This window comes from Barbus barbus (assembly GCF_936440315.1).
Source record: "Barbus barbus genome assembly, chromosome: 21".
NCBI classification, from domain to species: domain Eukaryota; kingdom Metazoa; phylum Chordata; class Actinopteri; order Cypriniformes; family Cyprinidae; genus Barbus; species Barbus barbus.
The window spans coordinates 5701709-5724537 of NC_136749.1; the positions used below are offsets into that span (position 1 = coordinate 5701709).

The 22829-nt window shown below is 37.2% G+C and overlaps 1 protein-coding gene across 2 annotated transcripts in view; it reads right to left on the reverse strand.

Annotated features, from left to right (window-relative positions):
• The window catches only part of LOC306887457 (protein PTHB1-like), a 101669-nt gene that overhangs the window by 71714 nt on the left and 7126 nt on the right, over nucleotides 1-22829 (reverse strand). For both annotated transcript variants that reach the window (XM_079445191.1, XM_079445192.1), the window contains exons 6-13: nucleotides 22215-22389; nucleotides 19818-19902; nucleotides 19556-19739; nucleotides 16313-16442; nucleotides 14413-14594; nucleotides 13870-13946; nucleotides 9580-9633; nucleotides 9351-9453 (exon numbers count right to left, since the gene is read on the reverse strand). In XM_079445191.1, coding sequence (XP_079301317.1) covers nucleotides 9351-9453; nucleotides 9580-9633; nucleotides 13870-13946; nucleotides 14413-14594; nucleotides 16313-16442; nucleotides 19556-19739; nucleotides 19818-19902; nucleotides 22215-22389 — 990 coding nt within the window. The remainder of the gene's footprint in view (nucleotides 1-9350; nucleotides 9454-9579; nucleotides 9634-13869; nucleotides 13947-14412; nucleotides 14595-16312; nucleotides 16443-19555; nucleotides 19740-19817; nucleotides 19903-22214; nucleotides 22390-22829) is intronic.

A 22829-nucleotide genomic window follows, 5' to 3' on the forward strand; every position in this document is an offset into this window, starting at 1 on the left:
TCATATCAGCTCATCGGCCGACAGCACTTTCTATGTGCTTTTAAAGCTCTCTCTCTGGGAGGGCAGGCTTTTAACCTTTCCATCTCACTGCCGTGAGCAAACAGTAGACCATCAGGCTCTCTTGTCCTGTGCATGACACACGAGCTCAGCCGCCACGCTGTTGGCATCAATTTGAGCTAGCAGAAAGCGTGACACCCCTTTTTTTAAACTGTCTAAAATCTAGGTGGTTAAATTAAGGCTATTTGTGCTGACCTCTCTTGACCTGCGCTGACAGTAGCCCACCCCTGGAATTCATGACATGCATTAGAAACACAGCATGCAGAACACACACAGCACAAAAGCACTTAGATAAGAATTCCTTTGACAAAAGCAGTTAGATGCACCGTGAGTGTCTGTTGTGAGGATTATATGGGGTTTTCTAAGGGTCTTTGACCTTTAGCGCACGTATGAGTTCTGATCTTTTAGCACTTACACTCACTTTTGATCTGGTAAGCTGAGGTCATGGTCATAATTGAGTGTTAGGTTTATGTTTTTATGCATTATCACAACATAAACTGACCATTTCATATGTGAATTGGTTTGAGACCCTCTGAATAGTTCTGCTTAAATACATAAGAAAGGCGATTCAAAAACAGAATTTTTGAAATAAAACAGTGTAATGGTTGGATTAAGGTATCGGCAATGCTAACCGCTCACACTAACCAGATGAAACTTCACAACTTGGATGGAATTATTAATTGTAACTATAGTCCTAAAAGTGTTGTATTGTCACATTTTTACCATTTAAATATTAATTTAAATGGTAAAAAATGTGACAATACAATACTTTTTTACAATTTATTTTTTTTATACAATTTATTAACATTTTTACAATTTCTTTTTTTTTTTATACAATTTATTAACATTTTTACAAATTAAATATGGTAATTGGTAACAATTTATTTTAAGGTGTCCTTGTTACACGTTACTTGTGTAAGAATTACTGAACCTCAGACACTTTGAACTTCTGAGATGGACAACACACACACAGTGCATTAACATACAGACATCTGTCTCCACATCCTACTGAGAGAAAATGCGGGAAAACGCCTCTCTGACATATGCATCAGTTCCTTTTATCCCCTCTTCCCCTCACCCATCCTTCCCTTCACTCAGCTCACTCAGAATGGTCAATAGTAGAATGTAATGTTCTGCATTAATGCAAGTGTTATTTACAGTCATGTTTGGTATCATTTGAATTGTCTCAGGGCAACTGGTACAATGGTCTCATTCTTATAAGAAGTAAACTAAAAGGTAATACAGATCCTAAGAGTTCAGAGATATTTTGCACACTGTAGAGGGCGGGTCAGTTCCCAGTGGTTTTCATGCAAAATTATCTTTTGTCACAAAAGATGTTAATTCGCAAATTACAATTGTTAGTTCCTGTCTCCATCTCGGGGAGTATTGGTCTTGGTCTTAAGTGCTTAAGGAAATGTTGCAAAAGGATCGGGGCGATTTTCTGTAGCCAGAAGCCTGTAGTGTGTTGTGTCTCGATACTTCACACTATGTATTTCTATAACGTCAGGTATGCATCTTTTACAGATTTATCTTTGAGAATTTGATGTTTTGTATTGATATGATTTGAACTCTTTCAATTGGCTATGTAATTGGCATAACACATAAGGATTTACCTGACTGATAATAAATTGTTACATTTGACATTCTATAATTATTGACTCTAGTAGATTACGTTGTATTCTTGTTAGAGACATGAGCACCCGAATGAAATGGTTAAATATAAAGTCAAGAGTTAACTAGAATAATCAAATATCAGAAGAATACCAATTAGAAATAGACAAACAATCAATTTGCATTTCAACCTAAATATGAGGTCATAATAAAATGAGTCAGATTAAATAATAAAATGGAGTTAGATTAGAGTTTAATGGCGCATTGAAAAGACCAAACTCGCAGGAAACCTTCAACCACCATTGGATACCTTCTTTGGGCCAAATGTGTGGACCTTACACTTGTACTAACTATTATAATAACAATAAATTATGCATAATTACATGCAAGTAACCCTAAGGCAAACCTTAACCCTAACCCTAAGCATATAGTAAGTACAGGGGTGAGAACCAGAAGGGCGTAAGTGACATTTCACCAACTTTGCAGGAGGGCCAAAACTAAAATTTACAATAATTTGATCGGACTTTGTATGAATTTGTATTATAAATCAGTACACACACGGATGACAGTACTTATTGATCACTATTTCAACATTTATTCGAAAAAAAAAAAAAATTATTGAAAAAAGTCACATGCGCCTTTTTGGCACCAGTGTTTTATTCCATTTTGTGTATAAAAACATAGGCGCATCTGATGACAATATGAACAAAGCATTACATTAATAAGTTTAAAAGAAATAACTATCTATTGTGATAAAATAAAATATCACATAAAAAGTCAAATTAGTTAAATGAATGTTATTAATTTTACTAAAATAGTAATCCCTGCCACTTAACAAAATGGGCGATTGAAAAGCCTTTACAGATGCCTTCCCTATGAAAAATAAAAAAACAGAAAAGTATTTGAGTGTACTACATGCATTTACATATTACTAAACTGGTATACTTAAAGTCTGCTAAATTAGAACAACTAATTTTGTGCTTAATGCACTTTAAATGTAAGAAAGTAGTGCTGAAGTCCAACTAAAGATACATTGAAGTATATTTGATTGTGCTGAAACTGGAACTATTGCAAGTATACTTTAGGTACACTTTAAATATCTTGCATTTAAAGACCATTATTATTCAAAGCTCATACAATCCTCACTAACAGTAACATTGAAACACATTTTAGGCTTAATATGGAGAAATGTGCAGAGTGCACAAGTAGCATTCCAGATAAAAGTTTAATTATCATTTTTACGTATATCGGTAAGTTTTGTGATATGTGACCCTGGACCACAAAACCACACAAAAAGTCTTAAGTCGCTGTAGCAATAGCCAAAAAAAATTATTTTATGCCAAAAATCATTAGGATATTAAGTAAAGATCATGTTCCATGAAGATATTTTGTAAATTTCCTACTATAAATGTCAAAACTTCATTTTTGATTAGTAACATGCATTGCTAAGAACTTCATTTGGACAACTTTAAAGGCAATTTTCTCAATATTTCGATTTTTTTGCACCCTCAGAATCCAGATTTTCAAATAGTTGTATCTCGGCCAAATATTGTCCTATCATAACAACCCATATATCAATGGAAAGCTTATTTATTCACCTTTCAGATAACGCATAAATCTCAATTTCGAAAAATTGACCCTTATGACTGCTTTTGTGGTCCAGGGTCACATATGTCAGTAAATATACTAGTGTTGTCAAAAATATCGATATTTCGATAAATATCGATACTGAAATATCTGAACGGTACCAATATTAATTTCCCGAAGTATCGATACACCGATACTAGCCGAGCTGTCACTTTCACTTCTCTCCAAAGGCGCGTGGACAAGCACCACACGTGACCGCACTCGTCTCCTTCGCGCTGGTTAAATAGCAAAAGTGAAGTGAATAGAAAGATGACTGCTCTGGTTGTTAAAGAACACAGCAGGAGCGCTATCTGTAGGATCTATGATCTCCGCGATGCAGAGAACGCGCACGGAATCCAGTCATAAAAACGGAATTTACAGTTTATCGCGGAATGTCACGGAATTTGTCAAAGTTTGGATGAATTAATCAAAAGCAGGTCATTACACTTAAATCAAATCGCGATATGGACTAGTATCTGTAAATATTAAGCTGCAAAAGTCGATTTAAATATGAATCCTGCATGTTCTGCGCGTCTCTGTGTGAATGTGCTGCACCTGCGGTTTTGTTTACTAATGTGGCGCTCGCGGTGATTTCAGCGTCTGCCGTCTCAATGAGGACATAAATACATCAACAATATCTCCAGAACTGATCTGAAAGGCACTTTACGAGCATTTTACCATTTAATTAGAGTAAAACTAGCATCATATCATACACACACAGAACTTTAGAAGTATTCACGGCAACCCGTCAAAATAAAAGTTCAGTTTAACAGCCTATTAAAGACCGTGTGCCAGAAATAGGCTATATTACTATTATTTAGTAGAATGTACATAATACTACTGTTAATTTTTTTTAAAGAAATAATCACAAAATATTTTAATTTTAATAGTAAATCCCCTTCATTTGCCAAAAATGTAAATGTTTAATTTTCATTAATTCAAATATAAATGAATTAAAATTGTTTTATGCCTTCATCTGATATCCAGTAAAATTTAAATACACAACACAGAATTTCTGAGGGGGAAAACACATTTCATAAGGCTACTGTAAGAATAAATAAAAATTGTTTGTATGCATTCAAATAATAGACATGCTAAAACACAGAATTTGGTAACAATAAAACATAAGGTGAGAAAAAAATAAAACATTTCATACGGCCCTAAACGTGTCATTTTTGTTACACTTTTAATAAATTAAATGTTAAATTGTATAATTTTCATGATTTTAATGAATTAGACATGCTTTTAGATTAATAGCATTTAATTTGACCATTAAAAAAAAAGTCCAGAAAAATTAAAACGGGAAAAAACGGAATCCAGAAACATTCAAATGGAAAAATTTGAATGTAGAAAAAAATTTAACGGAATTTGGGGAAAAATAAAACGGATTTCATAGGGCCCTATATCTGGATATATTTTGGTTATGAAGCAAATGAGAATATCAACAAATAGAACTTTGGATTTTAATTAGTACATGTATTAGTAAACGTTAGTTTCAATTAACATTTAACTAAGATTAATAAAAGATTAATAAATAAATGCAGTACCTCAAGACATTTTTTTGTTCATGTAAAATATACCGCATGTTCTTCTCGACTTGTTACATTTATCTTTAAATTAAAAAAATTACCCCCTTAATATTGTGGCAGTTTTTTTCTCCGTGGTATCGAAAATGGTATCGAGTATCGATATTTTTCAAGGTATCGTATCGAAGTTAGAAATTCCAGTATCGTGACAACACTAAAATATACAATAAATAAAGCATATAAAATGTTAATAGATTTGAACTAGAATGAAATAAATGTATTTTAAATACAGTATATTAATGTTTCACTAGCGTTTGTAATAAAAAGTTTGATAGGAAATATCATTAACTGAATGATACTGAAGTAATGAACTGCAAAACTAATTATTATTAGCAATAATAATAATCACTTCTCTGCATTCTCTCTCTCTTGTAGCTAACTTATACCATTAGAATGTAAGTTATTGGTTACTACCTGCTAGCTAGCTACACCTCACTGGCAATTACATGTGGTATCAGCCACTCATGAGCTTTACCCACAGTACAACTGGTTTCTAATGAACAACTCCAAAATTATTAAGAATTCACTTGTGTCCTTTTGGCAGTAGAAAGAGCTCATCAAGAGCTTTCATTTGCATTCCATATATATATATATATATATATATATATATATATATATATATATATATATCTCAATTTCACCAAAAATGTCACTTAAACGCCATTCTGGTTCTCACACCTCGACATGTATTTAATTACCGTAATATTACTCAATACTTGAGTGTATAATTACAGTGCTACAGGGACACCTTAAAATAAAGTGTAACCCAGTAATTTTTCAAAAAAATAAAGACATTTTTCACTTCATCACAAAAAGCCTGATTATGGCATGTGCAAAGAATGATGTTTTGGAAAAAGTACTGTTAAAAAAAAAAAAAAAGGATCAAAAGAGTGAGGGATGTGACGCATGGTCTTCATCCATCCACTTCTCAGGTCTCAACTCAACCTGAACTGTCCATCACAGCTGATGAGGTTAGCGATCTGTCAGTCACAGCTGACCTAAGCCTCTCTTACTGAAGAGGACGCATGGAGTTTCCAAACTGAGCGCACACTCAAAAGATCAAACAAACACTGCTAATTAAGCCAATGCACAATTCTGCTGTTATTTATTCATTCTGTCCCATTCTCTTTATCCAATAACCCTTTCCCTTCTATTTTAAAACAAATAATATGTAACACATTGCTAATACATCTTCATAAAATTCCATCTTAATCAAATTTCCAAAAGCTGCATGCTGCATACCGTATTTCATGGCATCATACGCTTGCTCTCGACACAAAGATTTTGGCTTGCTCTCAAAAAATCGAATCACAACACCTAAGATGCCAAATTCTAATGCATTTATCCTTCATGGATAAGGCAATCACAGAATGCACTGTGATGAGCCAAGAGGGCAGATGTCAGACGAGGTGAGAAAAATGTTGATTATAATACTGAAAAGTATTGATAAAAACAGTTCAGTGTATTTCACAGTATTTCACCCATTATTAGTGAGTGAAATGCATTTTCATATTTAGAGCATTCTGTGGTTGCACTAGGTTATGGAATAAAGCTAGCAGTAATTTGTGAAGAAAACAACAAATCACACAAAAAGGAAACCACATACTTTACGGTTAAACATTCTTTAAATATTGACAGTGGGTTTGGAAACACTACAGAACTTAAGCTGAATGAGTCGGCTCATCTGGGACTGACAAAGAGCTGCCCATCACAACAAAAGCCCATGGATATAAATGCAAAGAGACGGGGAGCGTAGGAAACATTCTCTGCTTCAGCAACCCTTGTGGTCTCCTGTATTTACATTGCTGAGCTGACTGAAGGGAGTTTGTTAGGAGAAACCTCTAAAAACACTTCCTCCAAGATACTTCCATCAACAACTTACAAATGCAACAAAGGCGTGCCTACTTTCTTTCATGAGCTCCATAAAGAATTTGACAATTGGTATTGAAATAGTATCACAAAATCATACTATACTGAGATTTTTCACCCAACCCCTAAAGGCCAATTCACACCAAAAATGTATTTTCAGTGATGAGAAAACTGAAAGCAATGCTATCCACATAGACCTCCTCACACTGGGTGGGAAAATATGCCCTAGGATACTATTTTTTCCCCCCCGACATTCCATATCTTTGTGTCTTAATATCAGCTCAACTCAAGTGATGCCAGATGGGTTAAGTTTGCATTAAAGCACGTGACTGAATTAAGTTTTACTTTCACTCATGTCAGAAACTGAAGGCAGCTGCCTTGCTGCCCGGTAAGTGAATGACTGAACAGACAGCATTTTTGTACAAAGATACCTCTATAGAAAACTTGATTCAGACAGGCTTCCAAGGCACCATAACATCATGTCTGATTTTAGAACCAATTCACATAAATTTTAAATACAATCAACAAATACTGCTAGTTTCACAGTTGAAATTAGAAAAAAATTATTATTAATTTACATAGTGCTCCATTAAAAGCCATTATGGTTCTTTCCAACTAATGGGCAAACAGCATACAAGACCGTGGGATATAGCCAACATGTCACACTAGGATATCAAAGACTCGTGGTTTCATCTCAATTTTTTTTTTATTTTGCTAATTTATTCAGGATTACAGTATTCATAGACAACATCATCTTTGCCATCATCTTTAGAATAGTGGCGGATTTCTTTTTTCTTTTTTCCTCAGTAGGAAGAACTGAAATCCTTGTGGCGGTTCCAAGACAACATCGTGTCAAAGTAACGGCAATACATTTTACAAGCCCTGATCATTTCATGCTCAAAACACTGATTTTCTTGAGATGTGGTTTAGTGGTTAAAGATGTGGGCCGGTAATTTAGAGTTTTACAAATTACTGCCGTAATCAGCTAGACTCTCTGAGACTATAACAAAATGTAAAAGTACACTTCCCTTAAAATTTCAGATAAAGAGTATGGCCTATTTCAGACACAATGTGTTCTGATAGCTTCCTATTTTTGTCAAAGTATGACTTGAGTGTGTGTATAATGTAAGTTAAATGGGTCAAACCATAGCAAAAGCAGTGAGCAGAGTGTGTGTGTCTGTGTGTGTGTGTCTCTGTGTCTCTGTGTGTGTGTCTGTGTGTGTGTGTGTGTGTGTGTGTCTGTGTGTGTGTGTGTGTGTGTCTGTCTGTGTGTCTATGTGTGTGTCTGTGTGTGTGTGTGTGTGTGTGTGTGTGTGTGTCTGTGTCTGTGTGTGTGTGTGTGTGTGTGTGTGTCTGTGTCTGTGTCTGTGTGTGTGTGTCTGTGTGTGTCTGTCTGTGTGTCTATGTGTGTGTCTGTGTGTGTGTGTGTGTGTGTGTGTGTCTGTGTCTGTGTCTGTGTGTGTGTGTGTGTGTGTGTGTGTGTGTGTGTGTGTGTGTGTGTCTGTGTCTGTGTCTGTGTCTGTCTGTGTCTGTCTGTCGTGTGAGTATACATTACACATAGCCAAGCTCTAATGGCTCAGACAGTTGTATTGCTGGGCTGGATGACATGCGGATGTCTGGTGAAACATGAGACAGAGGTCTTTCAGTAGAATGTCTAAGTAAAGAGCTTGTCAGGGTTTGGCATCTCTTTAACATTAAATTGATGCAACACTGGCTTCTGGTTGGCCAACATCAAGTTGAATTTCTCAGACATATTCTTTGGACCACACACGAAAATCATATTTCGGTGACAGTGATCATGGACCCACCCTGGAAATGGCCTCAGGTAGATAATGTGTACAATCTCACACTGCAGGGTGATATTTGTTTGGTAAATGTTCATATAGACAAGAGTAGCCTTTATGAGCAGAAATGATTTGACAAAGTTCTCAGACATGTAATCATAATTTGTTTCAACTGGAATAAAAGTTATTGGTGTTTTACTGCTAAGATTTATTTCAGATGGAAACTGATTTGTCCAATGAGCCTATGTTGGGTTAATCACACTGCTGAGTTAATAACCATTCACTAAAACACAAAAGACAAATCTGATTATTTACAAAATTTGGAGAGATTTGTAATGTAATCGCCTATCCATCACGACGCATCCTGGACAATGTCAAAAGAATGTTCATTCACCAAACACTCCACAAAAATCATATTTTAAACTTGGATAAGGCCAACATATTAATGCAAAATGCAAAAAAATGTCTTTTTTTTTTTATATCAACATTCAGTGATACAGAGCTCATTAAATATTCATTCAGTTTATACAGAAAGAAACAATCCTTTTTGCTGTGATTTTCACTCCAGGTAACAGAAAATGTGTTATCTGGACTGAAGAACAACCATGTAACTCGGTTATGTTCTGAAAAGTATATTCAAGACAAACTTGATGGTACAGTCAGGAATATATATATAAATATATATAAATTGACAATTTTAAGCAAGACAATCCCTAGTATTAAAAACCACTAGAAATTTCATGTTTGTGGGTAGATTACAGTTTAGGGATGTCTAGGACAAAAATATGCCAAAAAAGAAAAGACAAGACGGCCATACCCATGGAGTCCAACACAAACTGGTCCTGCGTGACCGCTAGAGGAGGCTGAACACACACTGTCATCTTTGGCCTCTGCACCGCAGAACGACTCTTTATTTTAACCTGAGAATAAAGCACACATTCAGGACATACTGTATCACCTCAGCATTAAAAAGCACTGCAGGCTTCTATTACACAAGAAAACTTAATATACTTAATAGACATCAGCGTTAAATGAGCTGCACTCACCTTGACTGTGACAGAGGGGACAGGCATGCCATTCATCTCAGGTATGACAGCGCACTGTGAGAGAGATCATCACAACAATAACTGATAAAGCTTTTTTTAGAGTTAGGGTTTGAGTTAGTCTGTAGTCATTAAAGTGAATTTTAGAAGAATTTTGTATTTTATATATAAGTAATATGGCCTCATTTAATAAGCTAAAAGTGTGTGTGTGTGTTAACTTAACTACAGTATAAGTATATAATAAAGTTTTCTTTATTTGAAGTTTTCTTTTAGCCTTAGCTTCATAAGAAAATCGTTAACAGAAGTGTACAGTCTCATCTAGCTAGATAAACCTGTGTGAATGTGTGTAAAAATTATTCAGAAATAATAATAATTAATGTAAAGTAAAACTAATGTAAGTTTTAAAGGGGTCATATGATGCGATTTCAAGTTTTCCTTTCTCTTTGGAGTGTTACACGCTGTTTGTGCATAGATAAGATCCCTGAAGTTGCAAAGACTAAAGTCTCAAAACCAAAGAGATATTCGGTAATACTTTACTTGAAGGGGTGTGCATAAGACTCAGTTATAATTCACTCAGTTATGTCATTTTTAATGCAGAGATGACATTGTTTGAGATGTCTTTACATACAACTTGACATAAACCAACACATAATAACCTGACAGTGTCTTTGTCATGACAACTTGACATTACCAAGACAACACAACCTGTCATAAACATGACACAGCAGATTAATTATCAAACTTAAGAAATTACTTAGCTTTATGGGTTATGTTACGTGTTGATTTCTGTTTAGTTCCTGTTTGCCCTTATTTGGTATTTCCTGTTCTAGTTTTGCTAATCATCATTTATTACATTCACCTGTTTCATATTAATCATCTTGTTTGCTCATTTGTTTGTTCTTTTAAAAGTCCTGAGTTCTCCCCTAGTCTTTGTCTGAGTTTAATGTTCAATAAAAGGAAAAAGTGTGTTGATGCTACATCGTTTTTCTGACCGTTTGTTTTTACTTACTACAACCTCTAATACCGCGACAGAAACTCAGACCACACCGAAGATGGAGTTTGCGGATCGCCTAACTGCCCTGGCCCGCCGAGATCTACCGCTGTTGGATTATGCGAGAGAGTTCAGCGGACTCGCTGTGTGGACGGGGCTAGAACTCTTTGTTCTGGATCAGGGCTATTTCACCTAATTACCATCACCCCGTGGACCTCCCTGACACCACCGGACTCAGCTGGAGGGACGGGATCCTCTGGTGTCTGGAGAGTATCCTGCCCCGATCCAGAACCAACCCGCCGACCGCAGCTCGCTCCAGCCTGCTGTTCGTGGGGAAGCCAAGCCCGCCGTTCGAGGGGAAATCAAGGCTGCCGTTCGCGGCTCATACAAGCCCGCCGGCTCCAGCCCTGGAGCTCATGGATATGGCGCTACCCCCTGAGTTCTCTGCTCCTGTCCTCTCCCCAGAGCCCTCCAGAGCCCACTGCTCGCAAGAGCCGTCCTATGTCTCCGCTGGTCCCGTCTAGCCCTCCTTCGTCTCCTACGTCTTTGCTGGTCCCGTCCAGCCCTCCTACGTCTCCGCTGATCCCGTCCAGTCCTTCATCTCCTACGTCTCCGCTGGTCCCGTCCAGCTCCGCGCCTCCAGACCGCCCCCAAGAGTCCACGCCTCCAGGGCCCCTTCCTCCAGTGCCCGCCTCTCCAGGGCCCATTCCTCCAGTGCCCACGCTTCCAGAGCGCCCCCGAGAGCTCGCGCTTCCAGAGCGCCCCCAAGAGCTCGCACATTCAGAGGGCCACCTAGCCCGTAATTTCCCCAAGAAATCCGGGGGGGGGGGGCATATAACCATCGTCTGTACGGCCGGGCCAAGGTCCAAGGCCGCAGAGTTCCTGGATCTGCCATGGCGGTGCAAGACTTTCCGGGAGGGGGCGATATCTGTTATGTGTTGATTTCTGTTTTGTTCCTGTTTGCCCTTATTTGGTTTTTCCTGTTCTAGTTTTGTTAATCGTTTATTCCATTAACTTGTTGAATATAATACATCATGAATATTTTTCTGACCACTTTTATTCAGTGGTACAAATTGAATTTGTCATTAAAATGTCATTACATGTTAATACACTGTCAAATAATTTTATAACAGTGTCATGAAAATTTTTCTTGACCAACTACAGTGGTACAAATTGAAGTTGTCATTAAAATGCCATTAAGTGTTAATACTCTGTATTTTATAACAACGTCATGAATATATTTTCAATATTTCAAATGTAAAAACGATGAACGAGTGTTAGAGAAATAAAATCAATCATCCAATAATAATAATAATAATTATCATTAAAATTGATAAAATTGTATTTTATTGCATTTGAAGATCGATTCACCCAAAATTAAATGAAAACAGTACAATGGTGGTTTAAGCTATGCAGCGTTTGGTCCATATCACTGCAAAATCAGTTAATTACAGCATCCCGCACATTTATATTTTCTTCATGCTTTTTTACATCACGGATAAGTCTAACGTTACCTAAGACACCATCACGGCATGCACCAAACCGTTTTATTATTGCACATTCACATAACCCATCCCCTGCCCCTGAACCTACCATTTGTCAATAAAACACAAGATATAACAGGCAGATACAACTACCGTCATAATTGATTCAAAAAGTATTAATATTCCAAGTCTTCTGAGGCAAAAGGGTTGATTTGTGAGAGGAATAGACGCAAACACCGTCTCCGTCCGCCATAAAGCTCTCCCTGCGTGCTGCAGTCTGTGCGCAAATTCAAAAAATTCCACCAGAAGAAGCCTTACATCAGCCTTGGTTGTGAAATGCTATTGGCTCGTGTATGTCTCGTGACCGACTGGGTCATTCTACGGGACGGGAGTATGCTTTTGAATGAGATGTGAGCACGTTAGCGGAGCGGGATCATTTTCAGCGATTAAAACGTTATGTTTTACTTCTTCGCATAAAGACATTGTATGGCTTCAGAAGGACTTGGAATGCAACACTACTTGTTTGTGATGCTTTTAACTGCTTGTTTACGGTCAGTTTCTGCAATAAATACCTGTGACTGCACTTATATTTGCCTGTTACGTGTTTTATATTGTTCAGAAGTGGGTAGGTTTAGGGTTTAGGTTTAATTACACTTCATGACAGTTGTCATAAACATGCATAAAATCTCCTTCATATTAATGACGTGTCATGATTATGAAGGTGTCATGCCAGTCTTATGAACACCCCTTCAAGTAAAGTGTTACCAGATAAGTTAAGACTCTGCCAAACCCCCCTAAAACGGCACATTTAAGCACGCCTCCACATGTCTACGTCACGGTGTGGGAAGATTTGCAAAACACTGCCCAAATGTTTACGCAATAAAAGAAGGCGGAACTATTATTCTCGCTGTAGTATTGTTGCTGCCGACGGCGCCATATCCTGTAGATGCTGTGTTTCATTGTGAAAGCAAAAGTACTTTGTTTGGGCTTCCAAAAGAGGACACAACTAGAAATCAGTGGTTAAGTTGTATTTACAACACTGTTCCAGAATAGTTCAACCCAATAATTAGAGTGTGTGCACTGTGCAGCACATTTTACGGAGGACTATTTCCTGAACCTGGAAGAGTAGCCAACAATGCTTGCTTGCACAAAGGCTGTCTCTATAAAGTGGGGTAATTCCAACTTTGCAAGGACAGTCTGATGCACAGCATGCAAGTACGTTTCTGCTACTGACTATTCAAACTTCGAGCTGTGTAGAGTAGTGCTTGTTGTTTGTTATTTGTCGCTTCTCTGATCACAAATGCAGACATGGTAAAGACAGTAATAAGTCATTATAATCAGTAATTATGTCTCCACTGGATGCAACAAATGCCTTGTTTATAATGGGTTTTATTGTTTTTGTGTCGTCGCGCCGAGACTCGGCATCACAATACTGTAAGGGGCGTAACATTTCCGTCTCATGCTTGAGGTATTCGGCCAATCACAACGCACTGGATAGCTGGCCAATCAGAGCATGCCTCGCAGAACGATGAGCTTTGTAAAAATCGTCGCGTTTCAGAATGGCGGGGCATAGAGGAGCAACAATAATGTAGAGTATGTGGAAATTAATGTGTTTTTTTTAACCTTGAACCGCATAAACATTACACCAAATACACAAAATAATGTTCTTTTTAGCAACGTCATAAGACCCCTTTAATTTAGAGATGAGGTAGGGCTTGTTGTTGCCTGCAGTCATTACAATAAGCTTAATACAAAACAACAGAATTATATTATATGTTCTCACGTTGATGAAATAAACATGTGTGTTAGTATTTGTACCGAGACTTTGTCCAGGTTAGATGAGACTATGGCGGTCAGAGTAAGCTCTTCCTCAGTCTCTGCCCTCGGGAGAATGTCTGGAGAAAGATCACACACAAACAGTTTTGTGCAACAGAACTTTTTGCTATGGAACAAGATTTGATTTTATTCATGTATTTTCAGAAACAGAAGTCACATTTTTTTTTTTTTATCTAAAATGTGCTGCAACTTATATTGCAATGTAACTTATATAATGGAATTAGCGTCCGTCAACCATGCAAAGCTCACACAAATATGCATGCACACACAGCATATAATTTCTAGTATTAAAATTTGACATTAAAGATACACTGATTGGAAAACATTACTGCATTTTGATCAAATATTACGTTAAATGGAAAGAGCTGTTTAAAAGCCCAAAGGCTCGCTTATTTTCAAAACAGATCAGTTACTGGACTGGCATTCAATTTGGCATAAATCTGGGCTTTGCAAGAAGCTTTAAACTGTTAACATCTATTAACATACACAGTGTGCATTTATTTTTCTAAACTTTTTGGGTCATACCTTGGGTTTTAGTAGCCTCGCGAATAACCTTTTGCAGCGTTTTCATCTCTGTGTCGACCTCATCATAGTTGACCTCTCGGGCATCCACTTTAGGTGCAGTGAAGAAGGAGGGGTCAGTGCCCATGTAAGAGCACTGGAGATGCCCGTCAGAGCTCAGAGTCACCACCAACCCCTTCAGTTCCCTGAAAACACAGAACACATTTCAGTGCATGTCTGTCTTTAAACTGTGTTGTTGTTTTTTGCTTAGACTACTGAATGTGTCTTACTTTGTGATTGATCAGGGTTAGTTAACTGTTATTTTCTGTAAGCTTTTATTATAATGCTTTGATAAATAAGACCGAAGGCCATTTATTGTACTGTAGACACACTGTGCAAAAAAGTCCCATTATGATATCAATATACTGTATTGAATACTATTAAATAGCGTGGTGTGACTGATTGCTTACTGTTGCTTTGTTACTGTATTAGATGTTACAACAATGTAACTTTTTTATACTATTTGTCACTTATTTTGTTGTATTATTAGTTGTGCCTGGATTTTTTTTTTGCTCCAAAATCAAGATATTAGCTTAATTTATAGTACTCTATAAAGCAAAGTAGACATTTTAGATGACGATCGCTAGTTTTTCCACTGTTTAATTTATTTATTTTTATTTACCCCAGTGATCCTGTGCTTTGGTAAATTATGACCTCATGCATGTCAGATGTTAATATGCATGTCAGAAACATTCAAGCAGTTTAAAATGGTTTTAAATATGAAATTCAATGTGTCACCTAGCAGCAACAAATTGTTTGACAAATTGTTTTCAATATACTGAACACACAAATAAGCAACACTTAAGGGGGGAAAAAAAGTTTTCTTTGCATTCTAAATAGATTTTGTGAATCACTCCATAGTTCCCATAGTTATTATGGGAGAAACCTCAGTTAAACTGTACACATTCAGATATTGCAAACAAACTAAAGGTTTGATCTATGAATGCAATATAAGAATATAAACTGAATCCAATAAGGTAAAATTATTCTCCTCACCCCTCAGCCATCAAACCATCAAAGGATAATTAAAAGTGTAAAAGTGTTAACAAATTACTTTAAGCAGTCCATGAATAACCCCAAAGTGTTTTACTGATGTGTTAATTATTACTGTAGTAATATATGCAAGTCTATATCACATTTACACATATATATATATATATATATATATATATAGTGTCAACCATAATTTAAAGCAGACATGTTTGGGGAAAGGTGCATACTGGCATGTATCTAATTTGGATTGCTTCTACTGACAGATTAATTTGCATCAAAATACCATTTGTTTGATTGGACACATGGGATTTAACTCAAAGGTTCAACACTAAAACATGAGAAGGGTTTTCTCCTGCCTTGATGAGCCCATTTGTTAGGTTATTCTAACTATGTAGGATTGTATGGTTAGTTGCATTTTATTATTTCTCTTTAATATAGTAAAGTTTGAAAAAGTGAATGTGTGAGTGGTTATGTGTGTGTGTGCTAGAGATGTGAACCGAGACAAGCACAGGAGCTCATTTAGGTGGTGCTGACAGACGCTCTTTTAATGTGAGGCCAGTAGGAGAGAGACAGGACGGACAATGGTAGACCCGTGCAGGATGGCCAGAGAGACCAGTGCAGTTAAACACTCGTATCTGTTACCTCTGCATATGAGAACCACTCTAAGCAAACAGTCCCACAAACACTGAATGCTTCAAAGAGACATAGTGCACACCCAACCTTGAGAATGATATACGACGCACAACATCTCACATTCAATCTAACTTGAGATAGACTGGACCGATGGGGTTGTCAGGCGTTTCTGTGAAGTAGGGAGGTTAAGGAGATTAAGGACAGCCAGGAAAGATCGTTTTGGGCAGCGCTCACTTACGGGAAGTTAGCGACACGTACAGCCACAGGCACACAGGACAGCTTGGCCGCCCACTTCAGCGTCACATCCTGGTACACCAGCAGCATGTTGTTATGGTTACACATCAGGATGTTGGTGGAACCCTCAGAAACTGTAGACAAAGCCAGAGAGAAGACAGTTTGAAGGAGGAAGTGTGTTCAGATGGTCTGTGGTCTCTGGGCCTCACATGGAGAGTCAGTGCAGCAGTTAAATAATAGACTGCATCCACTTCCAAACCACCAGAAGACGTCCATCTCTCACCTTCCTATAAAACAACACCCCTCTCACCAACACACACACATACACATCTCCATTCTGTGGCCAAACAGCCAAAATCATCTCTCTCTCTACGCAGCAGACAAAGACAACAGTAATTTAACTCATGAGATTGTCTACATGATTGTGTGTGTGTGTGTGTGTGTGCTTATACAGGACACAGTTCAAACAACTTTGACAGATAATAAGGAAACATTTCTTAATTGCTATTTGTGTTATTTGTTCCAGTAAAAATATATAGAAATCCTATCATTTGGAGAGTTCAGCCCAAATTGAAAGTTCACTCATCATTTACTCACCCTCATATCATTCCAAACATATTTAGTTCATCTTTGAAAAACAAATGAAGATTTTTTTTAATGAAACCTGAGAGATTGCTGTCCTTCCAGGATCTGTCTCTCTTTTTGAAGCATCACAGTTTTGGTGGAATGAACTTTTAATGGAGAGAGAATCCAATCTCTTAGGTTTTGTCAAAATTGGTTAATGATGGGAAAGAGCCAATGAAGTTTGTTCTTGTGTGTCAAGCAAGTACGGCTGAACTTCTGTTTACCATTTTTGATGTCCATATTTGATTTATTGTATGTTGATAAGAATTGCACAATTAAGAGTTAAAAGATCACCCATGTGATCTTCTTCCTAAATGACAAAGATTCAGCTATTATGTCTATTATGTCTATTATGCCTGTTTCCAATCAAATCATATTAATGAATGAATGATTCGGCCATCACGCTTTCGATGTGAACACTGTCATTCTTTGATATGGGCAACTAACTAAACTGACTGTTTAAAAAAAAAAGCATTTTTCACTGAATCATTTATTCAAGAGATTCATTCACAAACGTGGGCTCAGCCAATAACAAAACAAGTATTTTCACTCCTTCATTCATTGTCAGTTGTTTTCTCTTCAGAGTCATAGGATAAAAGCCTAAATTAAATCTGTTTCATATAAAGTGCTTTGATCTCTTCTTTCGCATCATTCATATGGATATCTTTTATGATGTCATGATGTACATTTCGAAGCTTAAAAATCTTGGTCACATGGACTTTCAATGGAGAAATAGAAATTGTTCATGTTTCAAAAAATACAGGTCCTTCTCAAAAAATTAGCATATTGTGATAAAGTTCATTATTTTCTGTAATGTACTGATAAACATTAGACTTTCATATATTTTAGATTCATTACAACACAACTGAAGTAGTTCAAGCCTTTTATTGTTTTAATATTGATGATTTTGGCATACAGCTCATGAAAACCCAAAATTCCTATCTCAAAAAATTAGCATATCATGAAAAGGTTCTCTAAACGAGCTATTAACCTAATCATCTGAATCAACTAATTAACTCTAAACACCTGCAAAAGATTCCTGAGGCTTTTAAAAACTCCCAGCCTGGTTCATTACTCAAAACCGCAATCATGGGTAAGACTGCCGACCTGACTGCTGTCCAGAAGGCCATCATTGACACCCTCAAGCAAGAGGGTAAGACACAGAAAGAAATTTCTGAACGAATAGGCTGTTCCCAGAGTGCTGTATCAAGGCCCCTCAGTGGGAAGTCTGTGGGAAGGAAAAAGTGTGGCAGAAAACGCAGCACAACGAGAAGAGGTGACCGGACCCTGAGGAAGATTGTGGAGAAGGACCGATTCCAGACCTTGGGGGACCTGCGGAAGCAGTGGACTGAGTCTGGAGTAGAAACATCCAGAGGCACCGTGTACAGGCGTGTGCAGGAAATGGGCTACAGGTGCCGCATTCCCCAGGTCAAGCCACTTTTGAACCAGAAACAGCGGCAGAAGCGCCTGACCTGGGCTACAGAGAAGCAGCACTGGACTGTTGCTCAGTGGTCCAAAGTACTTTTTTCAGATGAAAGCAAATTTTGCATGTCATTCGGAAATCAAGGTGCCAGAGTCTGGAGGAAGACTGGGGAGAGGGAAATGCCAAAATGCCTGAAGTCCAGTGTCAAGTACCCACAGTCAGTGATGCTGGTGTTGGTCCACTGTGTTTTATCAAGGGCAGGGTCAATGCAGCTAGCTATCAAGAGATTTTGGAGCACTTCATGCTTCCATCTGCTGAAAAGCTTTATGGAGATGAAGATTTCATTTTTCAGCACGACCTGGCACCTGCTCACAGTGCCAAAACCACTGGTAAATGGTTTACTGACCATGGTATTACTGTGCTCAATTGGCCTGCCAACTCTCCTGACCTGAACCCCATAGAGAATCTGTGGGATATTGTGAAGAGAAAGTTGAGAGACGCAAGACCCAACACTCTGGATGAGCTTAAGGCCGCTATCGAAGCATCCTGGGCCTCCATAACACCTCAGCAGTGCCACAGGCTGATTGCCTCCATGCCACGCCGCATTGAAGCAGTCATTTCTGCAAAAGGATTCCTGACCAAGTATTGAGTGCATAACTGAACATAATTATTTGAAGGTTGACTTTTTTTGTATTAAAAACACTTTTCTTTTATTGGTCGGATGAAATATGCTAATTTTTTGAGATAGGAATTTTGGGTTTTCATGAGCTGTATGCCAAAATCATCAATATTAAAACAATAAAAGGCTTGAACTACTTCAGTTGTGTTGTAATGAATCTAAAATATATGAAAGTCTAATGTTTATCAGTACATTACAGAAAATAATGAACTTTATCACAATATGCTAATTTTTTGAGAAGGACCTGTATCTTCGTTTGCATTTTGAAAATGAAAAAATGGTAAATAATGATAATGAAAAAATGATTAAATGGTAAATAAACTAATTTTGTTGACAAGGACACATTTTCTTGACAAGCATAGTTGTGTAAGATATTAAGAGAACAAATCTTAAATTAGGCTTAAATTTTTCTTACGCCACTGGCAAATAGTTTTTCTTGCTTTAAGCATAAACAGGAGGTTTCTATGTGCTATAGAAGTCTAAACAGCACAGTATGAAGAGTTAAAGGCAGTATGGGTCACCTGATCCGTAAGGCAAGAAACAGCTGGGGTTGAACTCCAATTTCTTCATGAAGCGGATCTGACCATTATCCTTGAGACAAAAGAAATTTCTCTCCCCCAGCACAAAGATGGAGGACATCACTGAAGATGTGTTGGGAACACAGATATCTAAAGCCTCTTCTCCTAACACCAGTGTCCAGTCAGCCTGAGGAAAACATACACACTGTCATATCCAAAGATTCATAAATTCACACTGGAAACAGCAGCACTTCAAGAAACGCACCGTCAGTCTCTTCCCCGAGCTCTTACTCTGCTGATCAGAGTCTTGTTTGGTGTCTGCATCTGTGGCTACAGCCAGTGTCTCATACCTGCATTTAAAAGAGATGTTAATTGCCACAAATATAAAAAAACCGAGACATTGGAGATTGCGCAATGCTTCAATATTCACTTCACCAGAACACTGATGCTCTGAAGGTTTCTTGTACCACAAGCAGTCACAGTTTAGTTTTTCATGACCATTTCCCATGACTTTTACCTTGACCGTTTCAACAGAAAAGATCACGTACCATAAAATCATACAAAAGTGTCCAATTGTGACACAATCTGTTGAAATGATATTCAAATAACTGTTATTGTAATTAATTCTTTATTTTTAAACCATTATTATTATTGCTTTTTTTTATTATTCAGACATGTCCAAGGATTTGCTTAAGGGTTGCAAAGGTTGAAATATCTCATATAAAACAAGCATAAAATAAAGCCATTCATATAATATTTAGTTTGACCCCCTGAAGTGCATGATGGACCTCCTCGACGGAGTTTCTAGGTCAATTTAGTACCCTATTCTTGGAAAGTGTTTTGTTTCAAAAGAACAAGAAAATCCTGTTTTGAATTTGCAATATGACCCCAAATTTCTACTGAATTCCTCTAGGAATGTTGGGTGGGTTTGGGCAAACATTTATAGCAATGAGACACAGCAGTGATTATTCAGCTTTGAGAGCATGTTCGGTACTGGCGTTTAGAGTGTGTGTGCGTGTGTGTGTGTTTGTGTGCGCACATGTCTGTAACAGATCAAACACTGTATTCAGAAATCACTGACAGTCCTCCAAAGCTATCAGCAGGTCATGAGGAGTATTATGAGAACCAAAGGCTCTGCTGTCTCACCTCAGCTCAGATCTCCATTTTCAACAGCTTTAGCCAGATTACGAAGAAAGATCATATTTCCTTCTTAAAGGTTCGCCTAAAATGAAAATTCTATCTGTCGTTCCAAACCCATAAGCCTTTCATTCATCTTCGACACACAACTGAAGATATTTTTAATGAAACCTGAGAGATTTCTGTACCTCCAATGAAAGTCCATTCACCCAAAACTTTGTTGTTCAAAAGAACATTGTAAACATAAACCATATGTCTGAAGAGACACGATCACTTGACATAATGAACAGATTTAATTTAAACATTTATTCATATATAACACTGCACAACGCATACATAGAGCACATCAAATATGGAAATCGGAAACTTGACTGTACGAGTCTGACATGCAAGAGCCAATTTGATTTGTTGTCAATTGTCAAGCTCAAATTATTTTATTAAAAGTTCATTATTAATTTAATTAAGTGTCTTTTGTTGAAAAATGACTTCTAAATTACATTAAGACAACATACCAGTATGATATTTCATTAACATATCAATAATCTACAATTAATAATTAATAATATTTAATCGTGAAGATTTGAGTATGTAAAGAAGTAGGACGAACTTAAAACCATCATCAAAAGCTATTTCCTGTTTTATTGTGCTAACTTACCTTCGCTCCCTTATGGATACCAAATGTGTCTGTAAATGAAACATGACCCATATCGTTTGCCACAAGGAGAACAGCAACACAGCAGAAATAAACAGTGGCGATCAATCAATGGAAATTTCATTCGGATGTAAAAACTCTCCCTTATTATGTCTCTAAGGATATGCTGGAAATAGTGTTACACCTAACCTACCATGTGCTTTATGAAACATATGTGACCCTGGACCACAAAACCAGTCATAAGTGTCAATTTTTAGAAATTGAGATTTATACATCATCTGAAAGGTGACTAAATAAGCTTTCCATTGATGTCTGGTTTGTTATGATAGGACAATATTTGGCTCAGATGCAACTTATTTGAAAATCTGGAATCTGAGGGTGCAAAAAATAAAATATAAATACTTAGAAAGTCACCTTTAAAGCTGTTCAAATGAAGTTCTTAGCAATGCATATTACTAATCAATAATTAACTTTTAATATATTTACGGTAGGAAATTTACTAAATATCTTCATGGAACATGGTCTTTATTTAATATCCTAATGATTTTTGGCATAAAAAAAGGATAATTTTGACCCATAAAATGTATTTTTGGCTATTGCAAAAAATATACCCCAGCAACTTAAGACTGGTTTTGTGGTCCAGGGTCACATATTTCTAATATACTCTTTATATTAGAAACTTATTTTAAACATGGAGACAGAGTATGTGTTTGGCGATGTGTCTCGTAAAGTCTTATTTAAAGATATGACCAAGGAATAATAAAAAAGTAAATCTACAGAATAGCCACATATCCTGTACGTTTAATAAGAATGAGTCTGCGTTTGGAAGGATATGGCCAGTGACTGTATGGTCAGGGAGCGAACTGGTCTCACCTGTAGCACTCCACCTGCCGTGTGGAGGAGACCGTGATGAAGGAGTCAGTGCGGATGCAGTAGCTCAGTGGGCCGGGCAACAGGAAGCCAGGCAGGAAGCGACCAAAAGCATACGTTTCCTGCTCAAAAAACATCAGCATCCCATCCATGGACTGGATACAGATGAAATGATGACCTGCACAACAGCACAGGAAATATTCAGTTGAGACTACAGAACAGAAGGACTTATTCAATAGTTCTATGCAGCTTTGTTGTGCAGCTACTGTATAAAAACACCAGCTGGACCACAAAAGCAGTCTTAAGTCGCTGGGGTATATTTGTAGCAATAGCCAAAAATACATTGTATGGGTCAAAATTATTGATTTTTCTTTTATGCCAAAAAATCATTAGGACATTAAAGTAAAGATCATGTTCCATCAAGACATTTTGTAAATGTCCTACTGTAAATATATGTATACTTCATTTTTGATTAGTAATATGCATTGCTAAGGACTTTATTTGGACAACTTTAAAGGCGATTTTCTAAATATTTCGATGCACCCTCAGATTCCAGATTTTCAAATCATTGTATCTCAGCCAAATATTGTCTTGTCCTATCAAACCATACATCTATAG